The following is a 27,434-nucleotide window of genomic DNA, read 5'->3' as shown; positions in this document are numbered from 1 at the left end:
CAGACACTGAAATCAGTACTGAGCCCGACAAGGCGACACTATTAAACGACACTATTAAACTTGTATAAAATAATAATCATTTAATGAGACATGTGTGACTTTAAGAGCAGACAAAGAATGGCTGAATGCACCTTTAACAGACAGGACGAGCAGCAGGAGTCCGTGGAGGACGCTCAAAGAACTGGGTCTCGCTGCATGCAGCTTCATGAAGATGTATGTTGTTTCACATCATTTTTTTTTTTACATCATCTTCTCTCTACAGTAACAAACCTTCACCTGAGGAAAAGCAGCACCAGGCTTTGGATCACACCCTCCCGTCTATAAAGCTCGTTTAGAAAAGCTTAATTATTCCTCGAGGATGACACAGAAGATCAGTTCATGTATTTGGGGATGCATCCTTTCAGTTCTAGGAGCTCGGGCCAGTTCTCGTATTTATTCAGATTGTGGTCGTTCTTCAGGTGCTGGAACAAACACAGAGTTCTCTATTATTGATTCTGCTCCATTATTCTTTATTATTGAACGCAGTTCATGTGGAACATCTGCTGAATTTACAAGAAGGTCCAAATAATGCAGAATGAGTCAGAGACAGAGTTTCACAGAGTTTATAAAGTGTCTCCATCTCAACAACTCACTAAACTGACACATTTGTTAAGGGAGTCTGGGGACTTTCTCCACGGGGACAAAGAAGTCGCCTATATTGTTCCTGTTTAGTGTCTTTGTAACATGTGACATGTTTAGATCAATTCATGTGTGTTGTGTGTCTGTGAGCTTGTTGTGGTTGTTACCTTCTCAAAGTCGCTCTTCACTGTCGCTCCTTTCCCACCAACAAACAACCAGTTATCTCTGAAGCCCAGTGAGTGGACAGCAGAACTTCCCAGGTCAGCCATCAGCTGCTTCGCTTCGTCATTTAAGCTGTTAACACACAAAGAAAAACATCTTTCAGTTTTACTGATTCAAATATAACTTAGAGCTTTGAATGAGCTTTGTTGGCACATGTCCTCCACTGATCCTCCCTGAGACTCTGAATAAAAGCAAACTGTGTGTTTGGTTCAGGAAATCAGAACCATGATCACATTTCTGTGGTCACAAAAGGAAAAACATTTACTGTGATGACGGCTCGTCCCAGGATGCGATCAGCACAATAGAGCCTTGCTCGATGCTCTTCAGAAATTCAATGAGAGGCTCCACTTCTGCAATATAAACAAGCCGTCATTTAAATCATCCAACAACACTTTTCGTGTCGTTAGATTACCAGTAACATCCGTATACGTACCGTTGTTGTACATGTTAAAGTGACCGGTCTTTGTGATGTTTCCTGTTTCACCTGTTAGAACAGAGATGTTACCATGAGGGACAATGATCGAAGGACAAACTGAGCTGACAAGAGGTTTAAATGAACTCACCGTTCATTATGACAATGTTTAATCCCTCTCCAGCATTGTTCAGCATCATCCCAAGAACCCTGAAGACAGTTTGATCTACTGTGAATACCAGAAGGCATCAACAGGACATGAGGAGGCAGAGACACCCAACAAGAGCTGGAGGACAGAGACCAGAAAACCAGAGGAGCAGAAGACCAAAGGAACAAAGGACCAGAGGACCAGGATTGTGGAATTCATCTTCAATATGAGCCTGAAGCTGGGAAAAGTGCCAATGCTGTGGAAAACCTCCTGCGTGGTCCCAGAACCAACGATTCCTCACCGAAAAGACTTTAACAGCTACAGACCAGCTGCTCTCACTTCACACCTGATAAAGACCCTGGAGCGGCTGGAAGGAGAGGTATCACTGGTCCAGGTGTGTGAAGGAGAGGTATCACTGGTCCAGGTGTGTGAAGGAGAGGTATCACTGGTCCAGGTGTGTGAAGGAGAGGTACCACAGGTCCAGGTGTGTGAAGGAGAGGTATCACTGGTCCAGGTGTGTGAAGGAGAGGTATCACTGGTCCAGGTGTGTGAAGGAGAGGTACCACAGGTCCAGGTGTGTGAAGGAGAGGTATCACAGGTCCAGGTGTGTGAAGGAGAGGTATCACTGGTCCAGGTGTGTGAAGGAGAGGTACCACAGGTCCAGGTGTGTGAAGGAGAGGTACCACAGGTCCAGGTGTGTGAAGGAGAGGTACCACAGGTCCAGGTGTGTGAAGGAGAGGTACCACAGGTCCAGGTGTGTGAAGGAGAGGTATCACTGGTCCTTTCTGCTGCTGTCAGCATAAACCCAGCACTGCTCCCAGTAGCTTACATAACTCATTTCGCATTTTTTAACATTTTTTATATCTGGTCAATTTTTTATAAATACCTGTATTTAATATTATTTGTAAATAACAATTCACTACCAGACTGTTGATAAATCATGTTGATGTTAATTTTGTACAATATTATGTTCATATGTATTTAGGAGTTCTATTGTATTTCTTACTTTTTTCATGTTGTTTATTTTTTACTATTGTTGTAGTTTTTTGTAATATTGCTGTCCTCAGGCTGCTGTGGCATACAAAGTTCTGCATTTATGGAACAATAAAGGAATACTGGTTCTGAGTCTGATTCTGAGACACACAGGAAAGTAACACAGTAACACAGACAAGAGGACCAGAGGATATGAGGACTGCCATTTGGATGTGCATGGTGAGATAAAAGCAGAAAGTGGAAGAAGAAGTTTCAACAGAAACACCTACATTTTGTTTTGGATGCAAATCTTTGGCCCTATGACGTTTGCAGCTCCGCTCTTCATGTAGAAGCTGAAGTGATCATCTGGACAGTGTGTGTTCATGAAACAGCCTCCATCTGACGAGGACAGGCACAAAAGAATGATTGATCCCCCATCAGATCAGCTTCAATCGCTCGTTTCAATCGGGTCGATCACTAACCTGTGTCTTTGGGGAGCTTCTCGGAGGTCCGACTGGACTCGTCCACGTCAACATCTACATACAAAGCCCGTCGCCACTCACCTGGAGCACAAGTTATAGAAACACAAAGCCGTTAAATTCAGGATATCTACAACTTCTGAAGTGTTGTGTTTAGTGATGTGGTGTTTTGACCTTCAGGGCCACCAAACACAACATTTCCACATACAGAGTCTTTAAAGGAGCAGTGTGCAATTAAAGGCTGAAGTATTAAATGTTTCTGTACTTATGAATGGGTTGTTGTACTGCTGCAGGATGAGCATGGATACCACGACCACGGGCACCAGCACCATCAAGATCTTCAAAAGGCCTGCAGGAGACGACAGAGACGAGTCATCAGAGAACGATCTCCGCTGAAGTCGTCACCAGTTACACCAGACAGACCAGATCTCAAACGAGAGACATCAGTCGTCTGTCAAACCCGCCTCCTCTAGAAACTTTAAATGATCTGACACTTGAACAACAGACGATGAAGCCGCCAATCGGGAAAAGCAGCATGTCTGAAGCGTCTCAGTGAGCCTTTCTGTGTTACGTGAAGCTCTTTGCTGATAAAAAAATACCATCACTGCAACAAATCTGAGGAGGTGCAGAACTTCCACCTGATCCCAAAGTGTCCAGGTCACACTTCAGTTAAAGGGATATTCCAGTGTAAGTTTAATCCATGGTCTAAAACACAGTGACACCGAGTAAGACCCCCCCTGAGAGATCAAGTTTGCAGACAGCTAGCTTGCACAGTTTTAGCAACCTCAGAAATGGCCTCACAATAACAATACACTGCAGTATCGCCTCCAACAAGAAACCGCCATCAAAAAGCCACAAATAATGCTCAGAATGGCACCAAACAACAGTACAAATAGAGTCTCAGCACAGAGTTCGAGGCATCGAGCAGCAGTTAGCTTAGGTGGATTTCTATTGTAAAGAGAACACAAGTCACCGCTCTCCTGCGGCAGCTTCCTGTTGTGGGGAAGTCCTGACGAGTCGATTACCGAGTGCAGTAGAGTTCCATCTTAGAGGCGTATACTGCAGTATTTTGTGATAGTGCGGTCTTTTCTGAAGTTGATAAAACTACGTAAGCTAGTGGTCTGCTAACTTGATTTCTCAAGGGGTCCAAAGTGACTTACAGTAATTCACATTAGTGTATCTTGCCTGAGGACACTTCAACATGCAAACCAGGGGAATTGAACCAGTTACCTTCTGATAACAAGGTGCTGGCTCTACCCCTGAACCATGTTTGGTGCTCAAATAGATCATCTTCCTTTATTTCGTCTGACTTTCATTCCTGTCTGAGTTTGGGATGTTAACTTTTGCTTTTATCGTTCTCTTCTGAACACACAAGTGAACAGCTGACCGGCTCTCTGAGCCACCTTGAGTAAATAAAGGTTGACTTAGTGATAAGAAGAATTCATATCAGTTGAAACAATCCCATAAATATATACATATAATACTGTGAGTACATTTTATTAGTTTTTACTCCTCCTGAACTAAAGATTGTAACGATTCTTCGACTGCTGCCAGGTTTTAAACCAAACTGTCACAATATTATTAGATATTAAAACAACACATGAAGGTTACTGAAGTATTAAAATGTAAACACACACAAACACAGTTTTGAGTGTAAACTTACTTCTGAACTTTTGTCTCGGCATTTTTCTTCTTCCTGTTAAAAACAAGACAACAACAGGACAGATGAACAGATCGTACACAGTTATGATGTCACATCAAAGCCTCTGATGTCAGTTTGAGTCTTCTCTGAACCTTGAACAGGTGTTTGTGTCCTGGAACAGGTGCAGCAACACGAGCACATAGTCACTGCGTGCCTCCAGAGCCTCGTCCCACTCGTCAGTCCTCATTCTCCTTGACTTATCTTCTGTGTTTGACACAGTCAACCATCAAATCCTTCTCTCCACTCTGACTGAACTTGGCATTGCTGACTCTGCTCTAACCTGGTTCACATCATACAGTACAAATGGAATGGCTCCTTGTCCAAACTCTGCTTTCTGGAAACTGGTGTCCCTCAATGCTCAGTATCAGGACCGGTTCTGTTTTCACTGTACACTAGATCACTGGGCTCTGCAGTCACATCTCATGGATTCTCTGACCACTGTTCCTCTCTGTCCCCTCATCCTCCTCCAACAGCCACGTTGTGACGCTCATCTCTGAATGTCTGCGTCATCTCTGCTTGGACAGCTGCTCATCACCTCAAACTCAACCTGAGTAAACCTGAACTTGTCTTCATCCCGGGACAGACTGTCCTCACATGGACCTGTCAGTCACTGTCCAGGACGTCATCCTATCGCCTTCATCGACGGCGAGGAACCTGGGCATAATCCTCGATGACGGATGGTCCTGGTGTCACTGCTGTGGCCTGATCCTACACATTTGCCCTCTACAACATCTTCAGGATCTGGTCTTTCCCTAGAAAAGACGCAACTCCTGGTCCAAGCACTGGTCATCTCCCGCCTGGACTACTGCAACGCCCTCTTGGCACAACTCCCATCCTCTGAGACTAAACCATTGCAGCGTATCCAGAACGCTGCAGCGCGCCTGGTTTACAATCCACCCAAATACTCTCATGCGACCGCCCTCCTCCTTGACCTTCACTGGCTTTCTGTTGAGGCCCGGATCCAACTCCAGACACTGGTGCTGGGATTCAAGGCTGTCAACAGAACTGCACCCATCTACCTCCAAACACTGCACTTAAGCATTTAAAGTATAGGCAAAACTGCCTGTGACACTTGAGTAAATGTTCTCCTGGTCTGCATTCCAGAACATCACGAGTTCACCTGTGCAGGTATAAATCACAGCTGGTAGAAATACTCACAGACAGAAGACAGAGCTGTTGGAGAAATCTCACTGAATCACAGAAGTAGATAAAACAGAGTTGCACTGACCCACTCGGACTGTGAACATGTCTCTGATGTCCGGCTCCACTGACTCTGACTCCCGGGAGGCGTTCAGGTACTGGAGCTGCCAGGACAAACCGGTTGATCCTGTTCCGCCTCTCTGAGCAGAGATAACCTGGTTCCAGTCAACAGTTGCACCCAAGGAACCAGAGAGTAATAACTCATGCACTGATAACATTATGAAGGCAATAAAGGGCCATTTACAGATATGTAGTTTGATCTGCAGATACACTCTGACACACTGAGTCTATGCACAGTGTGAGAAAAGGTGTTAGGTTTGAGGTTATATTTTAGGATCCAAATGCAGAGGCACAGACAAGAAGTAGTGAGGTGGATATTTATGTAAACGGTGCTGGAGCATGATGTGGACGAGGTGACGAGGGCTGCAGGCAGGCAGGCAGGCAGGCAGGGAAAAGGGGTTGAGTGGAGCTGGCTTGGAGGAACTCAGGTGAGAAGATGAACAGAAAGCAGAGCAAAACGGCGCTGAAGACTTCTGTACGAGGCAACAAAGAGAAGGGAATGGGGGCAAAGGCTAAAACACAGAAAACATGAAATAGCAGCATCGTGAAGTCTCCGTATTGGATGCAATGATTTAGACCTGAAGTGGTGAAGAGACCAGGTAGATAAAGCCAGTGGGTGATGAGTTGATCCTCCTCACCTGCTGCTGCTGCTGCCCACAGACACACACAGGGAAGGAGCAGGTGAGGGAGAAAGGAAAGGGGAGAGGCAGAACACAGAGAACAGAAACAACCAGGCTGCCACAGCAGCAACATGACAGTAACCCCCACCCCTCAAGGGGCAGCTTCCAGATGCCCCAAAGACCAGACACCACCAACACAAAGAAAAACAGGGACCAAACGAAGCCAAGACGGTGGAGGGAGGTCTTGAGGAGGGTTAAAGTCAGTTCAGGGGGAGGCCAGGATTTCACAGTAAGGGACAGTGGCTGATCAGAATGCCTGCAGCGACGGCAGAAACCCTCTGTGGGTCGTAGCGAAGGCTGAGACCCTCGGGAGGACGAGCTGGAGGAGGGGAAACACTTGTGGACATCAGCCAGACCACCGATGGGGGGAACACTGGCAGCTGTTGGCCTGGGAGCCGACCGAGAGACACTGGAAGTTTATCCTGCCAGCAAGAGATAAAGCCAAGAGAGACCATCACCACCGGTGGAGATCAGTTGAGCAAGCAGAGAGGAGTAATTACACTTGAGCAAATCTGAAAAGTTCCTGATTACACAGTTGATTAAATATTTAAAATGACTCAGAAATGTCTTAAATTGTTAGTTTGAGAGGGGGTAGACTGTAGCTATAGTGTCAATGGACATAAGCTCACCTTTCTCAACCTGAAATTTGCCCAAAATGGCCAGCACAAGGGGAATAGATCATATCTGGGTTGGAGACAAACAACAAGAGGCCATCAGTGTACAAGGCCAGTTTGTGCTCAGCACCTCCCTTTAAATAACCAACATCTAACTAGACATGAGGCGCCAAAGATTCAATGGCGATGGTGAGCAGTAACAGAGAAAGTGAGCAGACTAATAATTATCAGAATAATCATTGTTTGTGTGGACACAGGCTGGTGGGGATGTGTCAACGAGCTTAATCCAAGAAATGAATTTGTTGCCAAATCCAAAATGTCTCCTGGAACAGATAGGGCCATTCTACGTGGTCAAATGCCTTCTCAGCATCCGTTAAAATGACCAGTTCTGGAGTGTCTGAGGGTGAGGGTGAATATAATATATCAAATAACAGTCTGACACTGTGAAAAGAGTGTCTCTCTTTAATAAACTCTGTTTGGTCAGTGAAAATAATGGTTGCCAGAACAGATTATAAACATCTTGCCAACGTCTTAGTTAATAGCTTGACATCTGCAGACAGCAGAGAGATTGAATTGCTACAGTAAAGGGATCTTTTTCCTTTTCATTATAAGAGAAATAATGGCCTGTCGTAATGTGCCGGGGAGAAGGCCAGATTGTAGTGATTCACTGAACATATATAATAGCAGTGGAAATAATTTATCAGCAAGTGTTTTCAAAAAATACCATCAGGTCCTGAGCATTTCCCACTCTGCATCGACATTAAAGCAGTGTTCATCCAAGCCAGAGGATGTTTCAGCTGGGTCGACATTCGTGGAGATGACGAGGTCTGTTCGACTGCTGATTGTGTGAACAATGTTGGGTTCAACAATAGTGAATTAAAGAATCAGAATCAGAATCATAATTCCTTTATTAATCCCTGAAATGTGTGTGTGGCAGCCAAAACGCAGTTCGATATAACAATAAACAACAATAATAGAAAACAACATGATACAAAGGTTAGAAATAGAAATAGACTTGTACATACATTAAGTGTACAAATATAAACAGTGTAGCACCAGCGGGACTGCAACAGGAATCTGCCAGGAAGGTGTATGTCAACTATGATATTACTATGACTATGGTTATGAGCGTGGGCTGTCAGAGGACAGTAATTTGCTGTTAAATCAAAAGAAGAAGGTGCCATGGACAGGAGAAAAGAAAGAGAACTGCTTTGTACAAGGGTTGAAAAATAGGCACACACCTGAGACTGCGTATTGCTCCACGAACAGCTGAATGACTTTGATGACTTATGTTGGTCCTCGCATTACACGAGGCATATGAATATATATATGAATATATGCATATGAATGAAGAGAAAAGTGGACACAGAGTGCAGAGTTTTCCACGAAAAATGGTCCTTTTGATATTTATTCATGTACACAGCAAGTTTCAGTGCTGAAAGAATACAACATTTGACTCGACCATGAGACTGATCAAGCCAAAAAATATAACAGCTTGCAAGGACAACTGAGAAGAGAGAAGATAAATGAAGTGTTGGATCGGTGGTGCAGCAGTGAAGGCCAGCTAGCTCATTGCTAGCGAAACAGCAACATCATCAAAGCCGTATTGTGAGGGCGAGTTCATGACAACATGCATGCTGAAGGCAGCAGAGGTCGTGTCCCCTGAGAAGCAACAGGCATCAGTCTGATGAGAAACACTGTGCAGATTTGGATCTTTCAGCGGATTTGGACAGTTAACTGAAGCACAAAGTCAAGTCGTTTGTTGTGTTTTTGGTTGCAACTGATGAGCGCGCAGACATTACGGATGTCGGCCAACTGGCCATATTCATTCATGGCGTTGATGAGAGTTTGACTGTCACTGAGGATCTATGGTCTATTTATGGTGGATATTACAGAGCACTTGAATAATCTGAACAAAATGCTGCAAGGCTACAAAAAAGTTGTCACACAGTATTATGACAGCATACACGCGTTCAAGTTGAAGCTCACTTTATGGAAGACACAACTTTCAGGTGGTGAGCCTGCTCATTTTCCCCGTCTGCAGCACGGGCGTGCACCCAGAGCTAATACTGACATGACTCGGTACAAAGATAAGATCCCGGGATTACTGCGAGAGTTCAAACAACAGTTTCAGATTTTTTGTGAACCTGAGACAGATTTCACAACTTTTTGCTCGCAATTCACAGTCAGCGCCTCTGATCTGCCAGTCAACATCCAACTTGAAATAATGGACTGACAGTGTGATTCAGATTTGGCTTGAACACATTTTATTAGTTTCTCCTGCCAGGTTACCCCAAACGGACGGCTCTTGCTGTGAGAGTTTTGTCCATGTTGCAGACTACCTCTCTTTGTGAACAAGTTTGTAATGAGCATCAATGAAACAAAGCTGCACTAAAGGGTCACACACAAGCACTTAAATGACATCCTGAAACTGGCTGCTACTCAGGATATAACGCCTGATACTGATGTGGGCAAAATGACGCCAAGTTTCAGGAGCAAATCAAACAGTGAGTAACACTGCCTAATGTAAAATGTTGCTCCAGACACTTTTGCACCCTTAAGAGTGAAAATGAATTCTTCCTGAGAAAATATACTCTGAACATTGTGCGATATCATGTCAGTCAGCAGCAAAGAGTTTGGTTCAGTGGAACCCTGATGTTCACGCACTGTCACAATTTATACAGTATGTTTTTTTTTTCATGTTTTTATTGTATAAACTATATACATGTACAAGGCAGTGGGATAACTCAACCTTCTTTAATAGTTCCCACCCATTTCAGTTTGTATGGTGTGTCAGTTCAGGTGGTCAGGATTACTACACAGATGTGGATATGAGATTTAAATTTCAAATAATTTCCAGATCTTGACAAGTTGTTTGATCTTAAATCGTAAAATACTATATTGTTCAATACATTGTTCAGTAGATGCACTGTGGCCTGTAATTTCTAATTCATGTGAGTAAATGATAAACTGAGGTGTTATATTGTTGAAATTGCACAAATTTTTCTAAAAACCTTCACTGTCCTGCAAACGGGGAAATGTATTTGCCACAGAAGCCAAATGTCAGAACTATTACGAAATAAATAATAGTAAAAAATAAATAATATAATAAAAAGGTAAGAAACAGAATAATCTTTTATATACTTACAAACATAATATTGTTCAATATGAACAATAGCATGTGATGTAAGCCAGTGAGAGGGAAAATGCATTTTTGAAAAAAAAGGTCATTATCCCAGTTTGGACCATTCACATTCACCAGAGTCAGATTGTTTCCACAGATCTAATAAAAGGACCTCAGACACTGAGAGCGAGGAGGTAAGGGTGAGTCGGCACAGACAGCAGAGTTATCAAATATATGTCATCGATTAAAAAGTTCAAGAGTAGAAGAGGAAAGTAAATACTTGAGTATTATTTATTGTGTCATATATTTTAAGGTGCAACATGTAAGAATTGAAAACATGAGACATGTGTGACTTTAGGAGCAGACAAAGAACGGCTGAATGCACCTTTAACAGCCAGGACGAGCAGCAGGAGTCCGTAGAGGAACTGGGTCTCGCTGCTCGCAGCATCATGAAGACGTATATTCTTCTATATTCATCATCTGTACAGATTGATTTGATTGTTTCCCAACACCTAAACGTCCCTGAGCTCTTCTGTAGTGACGGTAGATGATCCACAGCAGTCCTGATGGATGCAACTCGTCCTCCAGACCCCCTCAAAATGTTCAAAACCAACAAAAATACAAATATTCCTGTGAAACGTTCATGTCTGTTCCCCTTCTCTCTACAGTAACAAAGTCTAACAGAGTCTCCCCTTCCTACAGTTCTCAGATCAGCTTCTCCCAACTCAACTCCTCTGAACAAGTCGTCTGTCTTCTGCTTGATGTTCCTGCAGCTTGTTTAGAAAAGCTTAAATATTCCTCGAGGCCGACACAGAAGACCAGTTCATGTATCTGGGGATGCATCCTTTCAGTTCCAGCTGCTCGGGCCAGTTGTCGGTTTCATTCAGTTTGTTGTCGTTCTTCAGGTGCTGGAACAAACACACAGAGTCAGTCCCGATTCTGATTCCACCCAAACTGCATCAACAGAAACCACATGTGACCCTGTAGGTCTGCAACGACTCATCAATTAATCCGCTAATCGACTGACAATCTTAATCTTAATCTCTTAGAACCCGATCAGAGCTGATCCGATCATATAGTGATCAGCTCTCAGTCCGTCAGCTCACAGCTACAATAACCTGTGTCTGAGTCACCACCTGTGATGTGATGTCACTTCCTGCTCTCACTAAACTGACACATTTGTTAAGGGAGTCTGGGGACTTTCTCCACGGGGACAAAGAAGTCGCCTATATTGTTCCTGTTTAGTGTCTTTGTAACATGTGACATGTTTAGATCAATTCATGTGTGTTGTGTGTCTGTGAGCTTGTTGTGGTTGTTACCTTCTCAAAGTCGCTCTTCACTGTCGCTCCTTTCCCACCAACAAACAACCAGTTATCTCTGAAGCCCAGTGAGTGGACAGCAGAACTTCCCAGGTCAGCCATCAGCTGCTTCGCTTCGTCATTTAAGCTGTTAACACACAAAGAAAAACATCTTTCAGTTTTACTGATTCAAATATAACTTAGAACTTTGAATGAGCTTTGTTGGCACATGTCCTCCACTGATCCTCCCTGAGACTCTGAATAAAAGCAAACTGTGTGTTTGGTTCAGGAAATCAGAACCATGATCACATTTCTGTGGTCACAAAAGGAAAAACATTTACTGTGATGACGGCTCGTCCCAGGATGCGATCAGCACAATAGAGCCTTGCTCGATGCTCTTCAGAAATTCAATGAGAGGCTCCACTTCTGCAATATAAACAAGCCGTCATTTAAATCATCCAACAACACTTTTCGTGTAGTTAGATTACCAGTAACATCCGTATACGTACCGTTGTTGTACATGTTAAAGTGACCGGTCTTTGTGATGTTTCCTGTTTCACCTGCTAGAACAGAGATGTTACCATGAGGGACAATGATCGAAGGACAAACTGAGCTGACAAGAGGTTTAAATGAACTCACCGTTCATTATGACAATGTTTAATCCCTCTCCAGCATTGTTCAGCATCATCCCAAGAACCCTGAAGACAGTTTGATCTACTGTGAATACCAGAAGGCATCAACAGGACATGAGGAGGCAGAGACACCCAACAAGAGCTGGAGGACAGAGACCAGAAAACCAGAGGAGCAGAAGACAGAACAGAAACACCTACACTTTGTTTTGGATGCAGATCTTTGGTCCCATGACATTCTCGGCTCCGCTCTTCATGTAGAAGCTGAAGTGATCATCTGGACAGTGTGTGTCCATGAAACAGCCTCCATCTGACGAGGACAGGCACAAAAGAATGATTGATCCCCCATCAGATCAGCTTCAATCGCTCGTTTCAATCGGGTCGATCACTAACCTGTGTCTTTGGGGAGCTTCTCGGAGGTCCGACTGGACTCGTCCACGTCAACATCTACATACAAAGCCCGTCGCCACTCACCTGGAGCACAAGTTATAGAAACACAAAGCCGTTAAATTCAGGATATGTACAACTTCTGAAGTGTTGTGTTTAGTGATGTGGTGTTTTGACCTTCAGGGCCACCAAACACAACATTTCCACATACAGAGTCTTTAAAGGAGCAGTGTGCAATTAAAGGCTGAAGTATTAAATGTTTCTGTACTTATGAATGGGTTGTTGTACTGCTGCAGGATGAGCATGGATACCATGACCACGGGCACCAGCACCATCAAGATCTTCAAAAGGCCTGCAGGAGACGACAGAGACGAGTCATCAGAGAACGATCTCCGCTGAAGTCGTCACCAGTTACACCAGACAGACCAGATCTCAAACGAGAGACATCAGTCGTCTGTCAAACCCGCCTCCTCTAGAAACTTTAAATGATCTGACACTTGAACAACAGACGATGAAGCCACCAATCGGGAAAAGCAGCATGTCTGAGGCGTCTCAGTGAGCCTTTCTGTGTTACGTGAAGCTCTTTGCTGATAAAAAAAATACCATCACTGCAACAAATCTGAGGAGGTGCAGAACTTCCACCTGATCCCAAAGTGTCCAGGTCACACTTCAGTTAAAGGGATATTCCAGTGTAAGTTTAATCCATGGTCTAAAACACAGTGACACCGAGTAAGACCCCCCCTGAGAGATCAAGTTTGCAGACAGCTAGCTTGCACAGTTTTAGCAACCTCAGAAATGGCCTCACAATAACAATACACTGCAGTATCGCCTCCAACAAGAAACCGCCATCAAAAAGCCACAAATAATGCTCAGAATGGCACCAAACAACAGTACAAATAGAGTCTCAGCACAGAGTTCGAGGCATCGAGCAGCAGTTAGCTTAGGTGGATTTCTATTGTAAAGAGAACACAAGTCACCGCTCTCCTGCAGCAGCTTCCTGTTGTGGGGAAGTCCTGACGAGTCGATTACCGAGTGCAGTAGAGTTCCATCTTAGAGGCGTATACTGCAGTATTTTGTGATAGTGCGGTCTTTTCTGAAGTTGATAAAACTACGTAAGCTAGTGGTCTGCTAACTTGATTTCTCAAGGGGTCCAAAGTGACTTACAGTAATTCACATTAGTGTATCTTGCCTGAGGACACTTCAACATGCAAACCAGGGGAATTGAACCAGTTACCTTCTGATAACAAGGTGCTGGCTCTACCCCTGAACCATGTTTGGTGCTCAAATAGATCATCTTCCTTTATTTCGTCTGACTTTCATTCCTGTCTGAGTTTGGGATGTTAACTTTTGCTTTTATCGTTCTCTTCTGAACACACAAGTGAACAGCTGACCGGCTCTCTGAGCCACCTTGAGTAAATAAAGGTTGACTTAGTGATAAGAAGAATTCATATCAGTTGAAACAATCCCATAAATATATACATATAATACTGTGAGTACATTTTATTAGTTTTTACTCCTCCTGAACTAAAGATTGTAACGATTCTTCGACTGCTGCCAGGTTTTAAACCAAACTGTCACAATATTATTAGATATTAAAACAACACATGAAGGTTACTGAAGTATTAAAATGTAAACACACACAAACACAGTTTTGAGTGTAAACTTACTTCTGAACTTTTGTCTCGGCATTTTTCTTCTTCCTGTTAAAAACAAGACAACAACAGGACAGATGAACAGATCGTACACAGTTATGATGTCACATCAAAGCCTCTGATGTCAGTTTTGATTGAACAGGTGCAGCAACACGAGCACACAGAGGTGTCAATAAAATACATTAATGTATAAATGTGCTACTGGGCTCTGATGCAGCAAGTAATCTGCAAAAAAACAAATGTAAACAAATATTTTTGTCAGTTGATTAACTGACATTTGTGTAGCAACAGAAAAATACAGATAACCTGTTAACGTCCTGATGTTTGATTCATTACTTTTATCATCTTTTCCTCGTCGACTTTTCTTTTCTAAACTTCAGCCATGCAAAACAAGTTTGAGCAACAAAGAAACACATTTTTCATTAAACTAACAGACATTCAGTTTATTATTGTAGAAATCAAAGCAGAACCAGACTGGTTGGGACAAACTGGAAGCAGCAAATGTTTGATTCATCATTAGCTGATTATTGTTTGCCAACTGACGGTCAAACGATCTCTGATAATTTACACATGAACAAATAAAACAAAACTGCCTGTGACACTTGAGTAAATGTTCTCCTGGTCTGCATTCCTGAACATCACGAGTTCACCTGTGCAGGTATAAATCACAGCTGGTAGAAATACTCACAGACAGAAGACAGAGCTGTTGGAGAAATCTCACTGAATCACAGAAGTAGATAAAACAGAGTTGCACTGACCCACTCGGACTGTGAACATGTCTCTGATGTCCGGCTCAACTGACTCTGACTCCCGGGAGGCGTTCAGGTACTGGAGCTGCCAGGACAAACCGGTTGATCCTGTTCCGCCTCTCTGAGCAGAGATAACCTGGTTCCAGTCAACAGTTGCACCCAAGGAACCAGAGAGTAATAACTCATGCACTGATAACTTTCTGAAGGCAATAAAGGGCCATTTACAGATATGTAGTTTGATCTGCAGATACACTCTGACACATGGAAACTCATCCTTCAGACTCATGACTGACACTTGTCTGTTCAACAGGAAGAACAATGTATTAAAGTCAGTGATGTGTTCACTGACTTTGGCTGAAGGTAAATCTTACGACAGATCTTTTCAGCATGAGGACGGTGGATTTTACCCTCCATCACTGACGTCACAGGACAGGAGACGATGAGGGCCACTGTCACAGGGTTCCTGCTCCAGGATTTTTCAGAGATGATCTAGTTGGTACGACTTTTATGATTTAACAAACCAGCTGACAGTTATTCTTAATAACTGTCAACTTTGTTTTCACGGCGGCGTGCTGAGGATGACCTGAGGAAAGAAGCTGCTCTGTCGTTTGTTCCAGCGCCAGTAAAATCAAGTTGTTTTCAAACACTCTGAAGTTCCTTCATAAAAGCTTTTTCATTTCTCTGTTATATTTGGAGGAGACGATCACTGAGTTTGACTGTTTGGGTGAACTGCTCCTTTAAGTTTACCTGTATGTTTTTCCTTTTTTTAAATCAAAAACAAAAAAGTCTATCAGAGTTACATTTTCCAATAACAATATGATTCTTATTGATTGTTCATATGTTTTAAATGTTGTAAACATGTTCATATTTCTGCAGTAACTGATTCCACGACATAAAAACATAAATACACTGAAAGAAGAAGAAAACAAAAATGTAGATCGACATCAGCAGCTCCCGCTCGGTTCTGCTGCTCACAGACAGCGTGGTTACAGTTAGCAGTGGTTCTGGTCCATTTATTGAAGGCTACAACATGAACATGTCATCAGGCGCTTCTTGAAAAATAGATTTACAAACAAACAGACGGATGAACTTTGGTTGGAGAGCAGTCTGCAGACATTCATCTGTGTTTTTAGCAACATTATGACGTAAATACTGCCGTTTTCAAACCTCCGAACATTTCACATGGATGCTGCAAATCAACAGACGTGATGTTTCGGACACATTCAGAGTTTTGGCTGGATGACACAACAGTTATTGCATTCACAGGGAGGATCTAATGTACACTCAGGCATGAAGGCCGCCAGCTGAACTGACCAGAACTTCTGCAGTCTGTGCAGACGTGATGACGCAGAGGCAGAAGACTGCGTCCATCAGAGTTTCCAACAGGAAGAGAAAGTATTTTGGCGGTCCACCCTCGACAAATGTTTAAACTAAATGCTTTATTCAATGTGGGACAGAGCTGCCGGGGACACGTTTCACTGCTGCATCTACTTTGGACAAATGAACAGGAATTAATCAATCACTCCTGATTTCATCTGTTCAAAGACACACGACTGAATGAAACGTCACGTGAAGTTCAACACTGAGGATTCATGAAACAACATGTGAATAAATGAAAATATAAAATAACACACTGTGACATCCACGTAAACTAATCTGATACTGATCGAATTAATCTTGTTTCGTGTTGCTCTGGCTTCTGTTTTTGTGTGAAACATAAACTTAAATATCTTGTTTTTGGTGCAGCAGATTCATATTTTACCAATTGGATGTCTGAAGAGTGTTTGATGATTCTGGAAAGACCTTCAGAAAAGCAGAAAGTTCAGTTAAACCTCCTTCGACTGCAGCTCTGTCTGCCTCCACCACTTTTAAATAAAATAATACAGAAATGATTTTCTAAATAATACAAACGTTGAAATCATTCCGAGTGGACCGCCCAAATAAACTGTGTGTGTGAGAAACACTTGAATGTATTTAAGAGTCATCATCATCATCATCATCATCATCATCAGTCCAAAGTGGTCTTCATCCCGGGTTACTCTACACACAGTGGTGTTCTACTGGGAACACTGGTGTTCACCTCACAGACAGGCCCTACAGGTAGAGCTGCACAACTGCCACTAAAATCAAAGTTAAAAGTTTTAAAAATAAAATAAATTATCAACGTTGGTCATATTTAAAAAGGACAGAAGGAGGAAACCTGATGAAACTCGCAGGGACCCGTTAATCTGCCACCTGACAAAACTCGTTTAACTTCAGTTCAGCTGAGTCCTCACAGGTTCCAGACAGTCTGGTTATAAACATCACGGCTGAACGCAAAGACAATGTTCACGTCTGTTCCCGTTACATTAAAGTCGTCGACACGATGTAAGTGTGGGAACGTAAGAGACAACTTGGAGTTTTATATATCAGTGTCATCAACACCTGGAAAATGTTTTCATGGTTTCCAGCAGGTGAAATTATGATGTGGAGATTAAATATCTGATGAGATGTGACCTCAGAGTGAAACATTGTTAGTTTTGGTTGTTTCACTGAGTGTTGTTATGTTTTCAGTCTACACATCGTCCAGTAAAATGTGAGCATCAGGTGCCTTTCTTACATAATAATGAATCAAACAAATCTTCACCCGCAGCACCTCCAGTCAGCACGTCCAGACTAGATTTAGAGCAATAAAATCAGCCTCTTCGTCACAATGAAAACTACTTAACAACTAAGAAATCTGAACCAACATCGTTTGTTTACATTCTACAGCTGTGGGTCGGACTGCAGGGACCCTGCTCTCTGTCTCTCTCTGTCTCTCTCTCTCTGTCTCTCTGTCTCTGTCTCTGTCTCTGTCTCTGTCTGTCTCTCTCTGTCTCTCTCTCTCTGTCTCTCTCTCTCTGTCTCTCTCTCTCTGTCTCTCTCTCTCTCTCTCTGTCTCTCTCTCTGTCTCTCTCTCTCTGTCTCTCTTTGTCTCTCTCTCTCTCTCTCTGTCTCTCTCTCTCTCTCTGTCTCTCTCTGTCTCTCTCTCTCTGTCTCTCTCTCTCTGTCTCTCTCTCTCTGTCTCTCTCTCTCTCTCTCTCTCTCTCTCTCTCTGTCTCTCTCTCTCTCTCTCTCTCTCTCTCGTTCGGTAACACTTTGGGAATTGTAATAAAACATCTTTTCAAGCGAAGAAAAATTGTTTTAATTTCTTCAGAATCAAAAGTCTGAAATAAGTGAGGCAGGAAGAATCTACCTGGTGACTGAGATGATTAAAGTATTAATTGTGCAGCCCTCCTGTTAAACGTCTCCGTCCCCGGGTGGTGCATCTCTCCAGCACCACTCACCCAGCGAGGACCGGCTCTGTGTGGAAGACCAACAGCCAGCGTGTCTACATCCGAACATGACTGGACCACTGAGGTGTAGCAGGTCTACGTCTCCTCCAGCCAGACGGTCCAGACCTCCACCACAGACCAGGGTGTCTCTACAGGCACGGTCTACGTCCCTGGAGCATGCTGGTCTACATGAGGGCGTTGAGGTGTCCAGAGTGTCCTACAGAGTTCAGCATCAACGCTCTCTGGTCCAGCACCTCCCTCTCTCTGCCCAGCGTCGCCCTCTCCTGCTCCACCATTGCTCTGTCCCGTTCTACCGCCGCCCTCTCCCTCTCCAGCCACAGCCTCTCCGCCTGCACCCCCGCCCTCTCTCTCTCCACAGACGCCCTATCTCGCTCCACCATCTCCCTCTCTCGCTCCAGCGCCGCCCTCTCCCTCTCCACTATCTCCCACTCCCTCTCCAGTCCTCCCAGCGGCCCGTCGCACGCCTCCGAGCTGCGCTGGTTTTGCTCGGCGTCTCCAACGAACGCCTCCTGTCTGTAGTCCGTGGAGGATGAGGGGGGCGGGGGAGGGGCAGTGCGGGACCGGTGTCTGGGGGCGGGGTCGGGTTGCTGCTCGTCTTCTTGAGTGACGGGGGCGAGGAGGGGGGCGCTGCTCGCCAGGCGGCCTTCCATGGCTTCATTCATCAGGTGGAACCACGGCCAGGAGGAGGTGCCGTCTGCTGTGCTCTCCATGCCCACAGGAGGGTACTTCAGATCCTGAGAGGGGAGGAGGGGGAGGAAGAAGAACAGGAGGGGGAGGAGAGGAGAATCATAATAATGTTTCTCACTAGAGTAACAAATGTGGATTCATCCGCCGCTGAAAATTGTCCCAACAAGTCAGCTAGCAGCTTGTCAGCCTGCAAACACAAACCAGACGGCTGCTGAAACAGAATCTTGTCTCTTAACAACAGATTCTGTTCTCAATAACTTTGTTTTAATGAGCTGCAGACTCAGAATCCAATCACCTGCTCTACTGAAGGAAACTCTCATCACAGTTTTCCTGAGTCCAGACTGAACTCATCACTGTGCACCTCAACCTGTCTCCATTAAATGTGAACAGACTTTGATGCTAAGCTAACAGCCGCTACTTATATTCTTATTAAAAGTTGTTCTGAGGGATCGTGGCCTCTTTCTGTCCGTTCACTTGTTGGTCTAGCTGAACAGCATTTTGCTCGCCATGATCAAAACAAACCCGTCATTCAAAATAACATCTGTTACTTCACCAAAATAAAGATGACTTTCTACAGCCTAAAAGCAGAATAGTTTTCTCAGCCATCTGAGAAAATCCACATCTTCAGTAGGAACCAGTTAGAGCTGAGAGACACGGACAGGAAGGACAACAGGACAGAGAGAAAACATGATGCAGATCTTTAACTGTCTGGATATCAGTGAACACACTACCTTGTATCTCCTCTTCAGATTGTCCCACTTCTTTGCCATCTGGTACGTTGAGACTTTTCCCTGCAGCCCGAGCTCCTTCAGGATCGCCCTGAGTGAGAGAGAGACAGCGTTCAGCTCTCAGTCTGTCAGTTCACAGCTACATTAACCTGCATCTGAGTGACCACCTGTGATCTGATGTCACTTCCTGCTCGTCCACCACTGGGGACAAACAGACTCCATGTTTTTACACAAAGACAGAAAGAAGTTCATGTAGAACATTTGCTGAATGAACAAGAAGGTCCAAATACTGCAGAATGAGTCAGAGACAGAGTTTCACAGAGTTTATAAAGTGTCTCCAACTCAACAACTCACTAAACTGACACATTTGTTAAGGGAGTCTGGGGACTTTCTCCACGGGGACAAAGAAGTCGCCTATATTGTTCCTGTTTAGTGTCTTTGTAACATGTGACATGTTTAGATCAATAACATGTTTCTTTCATAAATGGGTCAGAATCTGTCAGAGACACAGTTTCATAATGTTTGTTAGGTTTCTCCTCATGAAACAACTCTTAAATCATTACATTTGTTAATGGAGTCTGGTGATCATCTTCTTTCCGTCTCACAGAGGAGTCAGTGTGCGTACACACTGCTAACAGAATGTGGTCACGCTGTATAGAGCTGTCCACCTGTGATCAGATCCCTCACAGCCTGAATTACACATCTACAGGAACATGCTCTTTATATTTATCTGTAACAGACAATATCCTACTTCCAGGCAGCCTTGGCGGCGTTTCTCCTCCCTGTGAACAACGCTTCATTGGCGGCTCGAAGTTTAATCATCCTCCTGGTGTCCTGATCCGTCACTGTGGCAGAGAGGATGTAAAGAAACAGAGACAGGAAGTGAAACAGTCAGACGTGTGTTTAGACGCTCAGAGACGATAAACAACTGCTAATTGTAATCGTGATGCTGGTCTCAATTTACTGATTCTCTCATCTATGCCCCCCCAACACACACTAAACATCAAGAACGTGTCCTACTTTTGTAGGAGAGGTCTGAGGGCGTTGAACACTCCTCTCCACTGGCATCGATGTACATTACATTCCCATCAGCCTCGGCGTTATCTCCCCCAACCATGCTCTCCAGCTCCGACACGCTGCTCCTCTCTGCCATCAGACAGTCTCTGTCGGGAGGCGGAGATGAGCCGAACACACCGTCCTCCTCGCTGCTCCAGATGGGCGTCACTCTTGGAGCTTTGGCCGCCAGTCGTCCCTCCAGAGCATCGCTCATCAGCTGGAACCAGGGCCAGGAGGCGGGGTTAGTCTGGCCCTCCATCCCCCGAGGAGGAAACTTCAGGTCCTGCAGACACACAAATCCTCACACTGGAGAAGCTGCAGCCAGCAAAACTTCAATATCATATTTTAATAAACGGCAGTTTCACAGCACTTCAGAGTGTTTAAGCTCAACTACTCATTTGAATACACTTCTAATCTACTGCCAACACTTCTGACTGCTTTCTGCATGAGGCGCAGCAAAATAAAAAAGCAGGATGAGCTTTAAAACTGGGACTGAGATCAACTTGAACTTGTATGTTTTGCCATTGCTGTAGATTTTGTGTTGTGTTTGTGTTGTGTGTTTTTGCAGGTTAGCCTGATGAACTTGGCGTTGGTGCCTCCTACAGCTGCTGCTGGTGTCTTTTGTAGCCAATGTAGCTTCGTTGGTGCGTTTAGTATGGAGGGACATTCAAAACAAAGTGAGAACGGTCAGCAGCACTAATGACGCAAAAATTTGCATCAATCGTGTGAGTTGAAAATACTGAGCTCAAGCGAGGACTCTGCGTGACGCTGTGCCGTGAAAGACGTGATGTTCACACTGACATCATGACGTTACTGTCGCCGATGTCCAGACATACATTCTGTGATCCGTCCTGTACAGAGGACCTGTGCAAGTCAAACTGTTGTCACCTTGAATTTGGTCTTCAGGTTGTCCCATTTCTTGGCGACCTGGTCAGGTGTGATCTTCCCCGTCAGGCCCATCTCCTTCACTATCCCCCTGTGGACCCAACACAAGCACCACATCATACAGATACACAAAGGACGGATCGTGTCTTTAGTTTCATCATTTATCGTTTAGTCAGACTGTAATATTATATTGCAAGTTAGAAAATCATTTAAAATATTGTGATGGTGTTTTGTGCTGCTGTACCTCCAGGCAGGCTTGGCAGTGTTTCTCCTCCCAGTAAACAGAGACTCGTTAGCAGCTCGTAACTCAATTAGTCGCCTGGTGTCTTCCTCCGTCACTACAATGAAACAAAATGATTTCAGTTCTCCAGCAGATGAACTGAATCTGTGTCGACAGACTGCTTCCTGTTTCACTCAGCACGTCAGAAACCTTGTCGGTGTAAATGTTACCACTTCTTCACTTAAAGCTCCTTCATTTGATTTCAGACAACTCTGTGGCTCTTTATCTTTATACTTTATACATTTCAGGGGTTCATCTTGTACTTCTCTACATTTAGCTGACGTGTCGTTACTAGTTACATTACAGTCAGAAATCACATTAAAAACACAATTAAATTATAGATAAAACTGCTCAACAAAAAAACATCAGTAAAAAGTAAAGAAATGTATTCCCACTGTACGTTGATGCTGCAGTATTGGTACTTTTATTTAATGACTTGAGCTAAAAGAATTTAGTGCCGTCTAGTGGCGACGCTACAGATCGCAGCCGACACGCTCCCTCTGCAGAGTCACAGAGCTCGTTCTGAAACATCGAACCCTCGAGAACTCATTGTTGTGAATACCATCTTACATTTATACATCCTCCACATTGGACCTTTAAGAAGACGGATCAGAAATATTATCTGTTGTACTCACATTGTTATTTCGCCTTCAATGTCCATAATGCAGCTCAACTGTCAACAGTTTGCTTTCATGTTACAGTTTGCCGAAATTCTTACATTTGTAGGTGAGCTCGGCCATCCGGTGCAGATCTCCCAGCGCCGATGACCCGTTCTTCTCTTCATTATCAACCAGCAGGTCCATCTCCGACTCCGTCAGGAACTCGGCCATTCCCCCTCGGCTCCGACGGGCTCGTTTTTTGGGCGTCGGCGACAGCTGCTCGCAGTCCTCGTCTTCGTCCTCCACGATGGGCGTGAGGATGGGTGCCGCTCCAGCGAAGCGTCCCTCCATGGCGTCGTTCATTCGGTAGAACCAGGGCCAGGAGCTCGGGTTTGTCTCCACGCCTCGAGCGGGAAACTTCAGCTCCTGGTAGAGACAGAAAGCTCTGCAGATCGTCCACAGAGGGACCTCATCCTCCTGTCAACACTGCCACCAGCACCAACCCCTGTTATCCAGAACTCACAGGAACCTCGCTGCTCATCTCTTCATGTTGAAGGTTCTCAGTCATCCAGAAATTCTAAGTGCTGTATCGTAGGCAACTGTCAAGTCCAGTTGCCCACAATACAGCGCTTAGAACATTTCTTTAATTTCAAGTTTAATTTGTGCATCAAGCAAATGTCAGCTGATTCCTGTCAAGTAAGGAGGGGCTGAACATCAGGCCCAATGCAAGAACGTCTCCCTGATCAAACCCTGAACATCTCAGGCTTCTTTTTTACAACGCTCTCAAGTCGGATTCACCAAACATTTGTTTTAAATACAGAACATGTTACTTCTGCTGCCTGGGGTCTCTATTGAAACAAAGGAAGTTAGAGGGTGTTTGTCTGATCAGAACCTCCGGTTCTGGTGGAGACGGTCGGTGCAGGTCCAGACGTTTACTGACAGGAGCAGAGCTCAGAGATTAGTTTGTAACTTGTGGGATTATAAAGGTGATTTCTCTTCACTCCTGTTGATCAGCCTGACTGACTGCAGCAGTGATCCGGAGCGGACCTCCACCGTTGGGTGGTTCTGTTCTGTAATGATGACTGCTGACTGGAGCTGGAGGGGAAATGGACTTTGTCTCCTCTCTGTAACGTTACGTTCATGGAGTAGAGAACCAGAACCAGAGAGCTGAGTTCACTCACTCACTACTCAGTGTGTCGGTGCTCATTAACTTAGAACTAAACCCATTAAAGATGTTCTTCTCTTACCTTGAGGAAACTCGTGGTTTCCCTGGTTTGAACAAACTATATCTAACATATATCTTCACTTCACTTGTATGTTCCACTTGAGAATGAATTTGTTTGTTGGAGTTGTTCTTGCCTGGGGCCCAGGCTCACCTCCACTCTTTACAAGTCATGGATAGTTTGTCTCTGGAGTCGAGCTGGTTGGACCTACCTTGTATCTTCTCTTCAGGTTGTCCCACTTCTTCGCCAGCTGGTCTGTGGTCAGCTTCCCCTGAAGACCCAGCTCATACAGGATGGCTCTGAAAGGAGCGACACTCGTGAGACATCGCACAGAAATTCAGTTGGGTGATGGGATGAAAAACATATCCAAGTCACATTTGTAAAAAGGGCAAACACTTATCCTCACTGTTTACATCAATGCTTACGAGCTCTCAGTCGTCTTTTCTCGCCCGTCTTTGTTACTTTGCTACATTACAACCACAGCAGGGATTCATTCATTAACTCCAAGGTAACTATAGAACCAGCAGGTTCAAACACAGCCTTTTACCACTAATTAAGACAGAGTTCAGACAGAATGAGTTTAACTGTAAGACTCAGCCTTTGAGAACAACCAAACAGAAGCAGTGTGAAACTTCACTCACCTCCAGGCTGGTTTGGCCGAATGTTTCCTGCCGGTGAAGAGCGCCTCGTTCGCAGCTCGAAGTTTGATCATTCTCTCTGTTTCTGGTTCGGTCACTGTCAACGAGAAAACAAGGATTTGCTTTGTTAAGTTTGGTATGTGTTAACACTGAGGATGGACTTGGATGGAGCAGCACCAACAGTGGTACCACAGGGAGGCACTAGAAGGGACGACAGCTGAAAAGTTGTCCACAGCACTTTCATAAAACAGCAGTCTGATATTTAATATTTCACTATAGGAACAGAAAGAAGAATAAAGAGAAAAAAAACTTGAGTAAAGAACCTCAAATGTGTTCTTCAGTAAATCTGCGTTGTTAGACATTACATCACAATAACTACAGACAATATATCTGTGAACATCGTCGCTCTTCTGTGATTGACCATCTAAACTCGCGGGTGTATCCGATTACTTTTATAGGAGCACTCTGTCATCCTCCTCCAGCCCATGGGGACTCCCTCAGCGGGACGAGCCTCCGTGTGAACCGTCCCATCATCCTCTGTGGTTTCCGCTGCTACTGTGTCTTCCATCTCAGTTTTGATGAGGAACTCCAGGATGTCAGTGTTTTCCTGGTTCTGGTTTTGCTGACTGTTGCAGCGGTGAATGGCGTTGCCGGCGGTCTCTGGGCTCAGCACCAGGTTGCTGTTATAGAGGCGACCCTGCATGGCTTCATCCATGATGTGGAACCAGGGCCACGACTCTACGACCCCCCCGATGTTGTCCTGGCCCTGGTAGGGCTGCTTCAGGTCCTGGAAAAGACATCAACACTTACAGAAACCCGGGTCCTGTTCTTCAGTCCTTTTCCTAATTACTCAGACTAAATTCATCCTGCTGCCTCATGTTAACACAACATGTTTCTCTGTGTCTGACTGCACCACACCTCACCTTGTATTTTGTCCGCAGGTTGTCCCATTTTTTGGCGATCTGGTCTGCTGTCAACTTCCCTTCAAGTCCGAGGCCTTTTAAGATGGTGCTGAGGAAACATTCAGAGTGTCAGCTGACAGGCAAACTCACCACAGAGTAAATGGTGGTACAACCCACTCATGGCGACCCGTTCATCAAGAGCAGCTTCAGGTTACAAATTCTGATACTCGATATTCGGGAATGAAATAAATCCAGCTTTGAAAAATCTGCAGTTTTACACAAATATTTCAAAGATCTGTCCCTCAGAGTCAGCTGCCGTAACAATCGATTATCAGTTATTATCTCATTAATAACACAAGACATACAGTGACCTAAACACTGGTGCAGATCATGATCATGTGGGTGAATGTGAAGTCGGAACCAAAGGTTCCCCAGCAGAACGCTGCGCTGCGACGAGGTGATCAACGTCTTTCATGGGTTTCTGTGTTCGTTGGGTCTTTTTCCACCCAAGAACTATTTTAACCCTTTACACAATGTCTGTTTGATGTAAAACCAGAGGAGGTGATGTTTGGAGTTAAAAGCATCACCATCAAGTTACCTGATTTATAACACAAAACTAAATGATCAAAATGAAACTCAAAGCACTTTAAAATATAAAGATTAGAAAAAACTATAAAAATAACAATAAAGTTCAAATTTAATTTTGCACATACATGTACGCATGTACATATAATAATAATAATAATAATAATAATAATAATAATAATATGACCAACAGCAAAATTCACATAAGAAAGGATAAAGGGTTACGATAAAAACCAAAGTATAAACATTAAAGTCAGGCTAGATAGACGGTTTTTAGTTGATGTTTTACAGTTTAATATCTCAGATCCTCCAGCAGCTGCAGCAGAGGAGCCGTCCTGCCTCAGCAGCTCAACAGAGTCAGTGTGTGTGTCTGCTGCCGGACCACACAGACGACAACACACTGACACAACAATTACCAACATGCAACCAGAGTAAAACCTTTAAAACTGCTGGTCACAGTGCAGCAGTGTTGAACTCTCTCAGTCGTCCAGCAGGATCATTCTTACAGTCTATCAGTCTCTTTGTGTTGCTCTCTCTCTCTCACACACACACACACACACACACACACACACACACACACACACACACACAACTTGTGGACATGTGTTTTAAACTGAGTGACAGTGATCACGTGACTTTAATTGATCAATGCACCGACACAGTAAACGTCACTGGGAATATAAATGACCTGAGCATCTTTTCATGGATCATAATCTCTGAAGTTGTTTTCAAGTTATGACACAACACACAGACTGAAGCACCTCTGACGTCAGCTGACAGGTACAGGTGTTGGTGTCAGTAGTGAAGTCTGCTTCATACCTCCATGCGATCTTCGCAGAGTTTCTCTTCCCTGTGAACAGAGCCTCGTTGGACGCCCTGAACTCAATCAGCCTCTTCACGTCCTCCTCAGTCACTGCAGGTGGAGGGGTCAAAGGTCAGCGGGGGTCAAAGGTCAGCAGCCATCAGCACCGGCAGGTTAAAGCCTCTGCATTCAGCACACACACACCGTGATTACTCACTTTTATAGGAGTTCTCTGGGAACTGTGGCAGCGGGCTGAGGACGGACTCCATCGTTACATTAAGAGCAGGAGAGGGTCTGTACTGCTGGGCAGCTAGGGAGGGAGGGAAGGAAGGAAGGAAGGAGGGGTGAAGTGTGCTGGTATTCAGGCCTGATGCTAACTACATCCGCTACCGCATCCTGCAGGTTTACCAGCTGTGTTTCTCCAACAGCAGCGCGTCTCCGTCCATCAGTCCATCGTGGGAGGCAGGTCCGGCGGGGATGTACGGTGCCGCTGGCCGGGCGGCGGCAGCGTCTCCTCCGGGGCGAACTCTCCGCCAGCCGCTAACAGAGGCAGGCTGCTAGCTAGCTTCGGTAGCTAACCTAAACAACAACCCCACGCAGAGCGGGGCTTCCCGCCACACGACGACACCGGTTTCCGTTAGCTTGAGCCGATTCTGACCTCCGCGGTGTGTCGTTACCTCACGCCATCGTCACCGGAGTGAATGCGGCGGTAAATAAAACCGTTACCGTGAAACTGCTAGCTGCATCCCGTCCCTCTGTGAGGGGCGCTCGGTAACAGCACCCTGACCT

The 27,434-nt window shown here is 44.6% G+C and overlaps 3 protein-coding genes across 12 annotated transcripts; all 3 read right to left on the bottom strand.

Annotated features, from left to right (window-relative positions):
- Window positions 1-60: 60 nt before the first annotated feature.
- On the bottom strand, window positions 61-14,891 carry LOC119024507 (protein FAM3C-like). 8 transcript variants are annotated; one of them, XM_037107378.1, is made up of 11 exons: window positions 6,392-6,522; window positions 5,782-6,286; window positions 4,515-4,547; window positions 3,117-3,200; window positions 2,855-2,935; window positions 2,663-2,771; window positions 1,404-1,462; window positions 1,274-1,324; window positions 1,106-1,190; window positions 786-912; window positions 61-461 (listed from the first exon to the last, which is right to left on the bottom strand). In XM_037107378.1, exons 2-11 carry the CDS (start codon window positions 5,969-5,971, stop codon window positions 372-374), a joined length of 909 nt encoding a protein of 302 aa, XP_036963273.1. In that variant the 5' UTR covers window positions 5,972-6,286; window positions 6,392-6,522; the 3' UTR covers window positions 61-371. The 8 variants fall into 8 exon arrangements, with proteins under 8 accessions (XP_036963273.1, XP_036963276.1, XP_036963275.1 ...); XM_037107381.1 differs by lacking the exon at window positions 6,392-6,522 and having other exon boundaries at window positions 5,712-5,893; window positions 5,998-6,363; XM_037107380.1 differs by lacking the exon at window positions 6,392-6,522 and having other exon boundaries at window positions 5,782-5,893; window positions 5,998-6,363.
- LOC119024503 (protein FAM3C-like) lies at window positions 10,507-17,826 on the bottom strand. 3 transcript variants are annotated; one of them, XM_037107367.1, is made up of 10 exons: window positions 14,956-17,826; window positions 14,213-14,245; window positions 12,814-12,897; window positions 12,552-12,632; window positions 12,360-12,468; window positions 12,169-12,227; window positions 12,039-12,089; window positions 11,871-11,955; window positions 11,551-11,677; window positions 10,507-11,139 (listed from the first exon to the last, which is right to left on the bottom strand). In XM_037107367.1, exons 1-10 carry the CDS (start codon window positions 15,230-15,232, stop codon window positions 11,020-11,022), a joined length of 1,026 nt encoding a protein of 341 aa, XP_036963262.1. In that variant the 5' UTR covers window positions 15,233-17,826; the 3' UTR covers window positions 10,507-11,019. The 3 variants fall into 3 exon arrangements, with proteins under 3 accessions (XP_036963262.1, XP_036963263.1, XP_036963264.1); XM_037107368.1 differs by having other exon boundaries at window positions 14,886-14,990; XM_037107369.1 differs by lacking the exons at window positions 14,213-14,245; window positions 14,956-17,826 and adding an exon at window positions 13,523-13,553.
- Window positions 17,827-18,085: 259 nt separating this feature from the next.
- On the bottom strand, window positions 18,086-27,405 carry zgc:171459 (uncharacterized protein LOC562056 homolog). Its single transcript, XM_037107181.1, has 14 exons — window positions 27,054-27,405; window positions 26,863-26,955; window positions 26,663-26,756; window positions 25,280-25,367; window positions 24,807-25,143; window positions 24,360-24,453; window positions 23,930-24,017; window positions 22,615-22,921; window positions 21,861-21,954; window positions 21,620-21,707; window positions 20,696-21,014; window positions 20,427-20,520; window positions 19,679-19,766; window positions 18,086-18,994 (listed from the first exon to the last, which is right to left on the bottom strand). The coding sequence occupies exons 2-14, from the start codon at window positions 26,912-26,914 to the stop codon at window positions 18,425-18,427; spliced, it is 2,313 nt and encodes a 770-aa protein (XP_036963076.1). The 5' UTR covers window positions 26,915-26,955; window positions 27,054-27,405; the 3' UTR covers window positions 18,086-18,424.
- Window positions 27,406-27,434: the final 29 nt, after the last annotated feature.

Source organism: Acanthopagrus latus, chromosome 8 (genome assembly GCF_904848185.1).
Source record: "Acanthopagrus latus isolate v.2019 chromosome 8, fAcaLat1.1, whole genome shotgun sequence".
NCBI classification, from domain to species: Eukaryota; Metazoa; Chordata; class Actinopteri; order Spariformes; family Sparidae; genus Acanthopagrus; species Acanthopagrus latus.
This window is presented reverse-complemented; position numbering and strand designations above follow the sequence as displayed.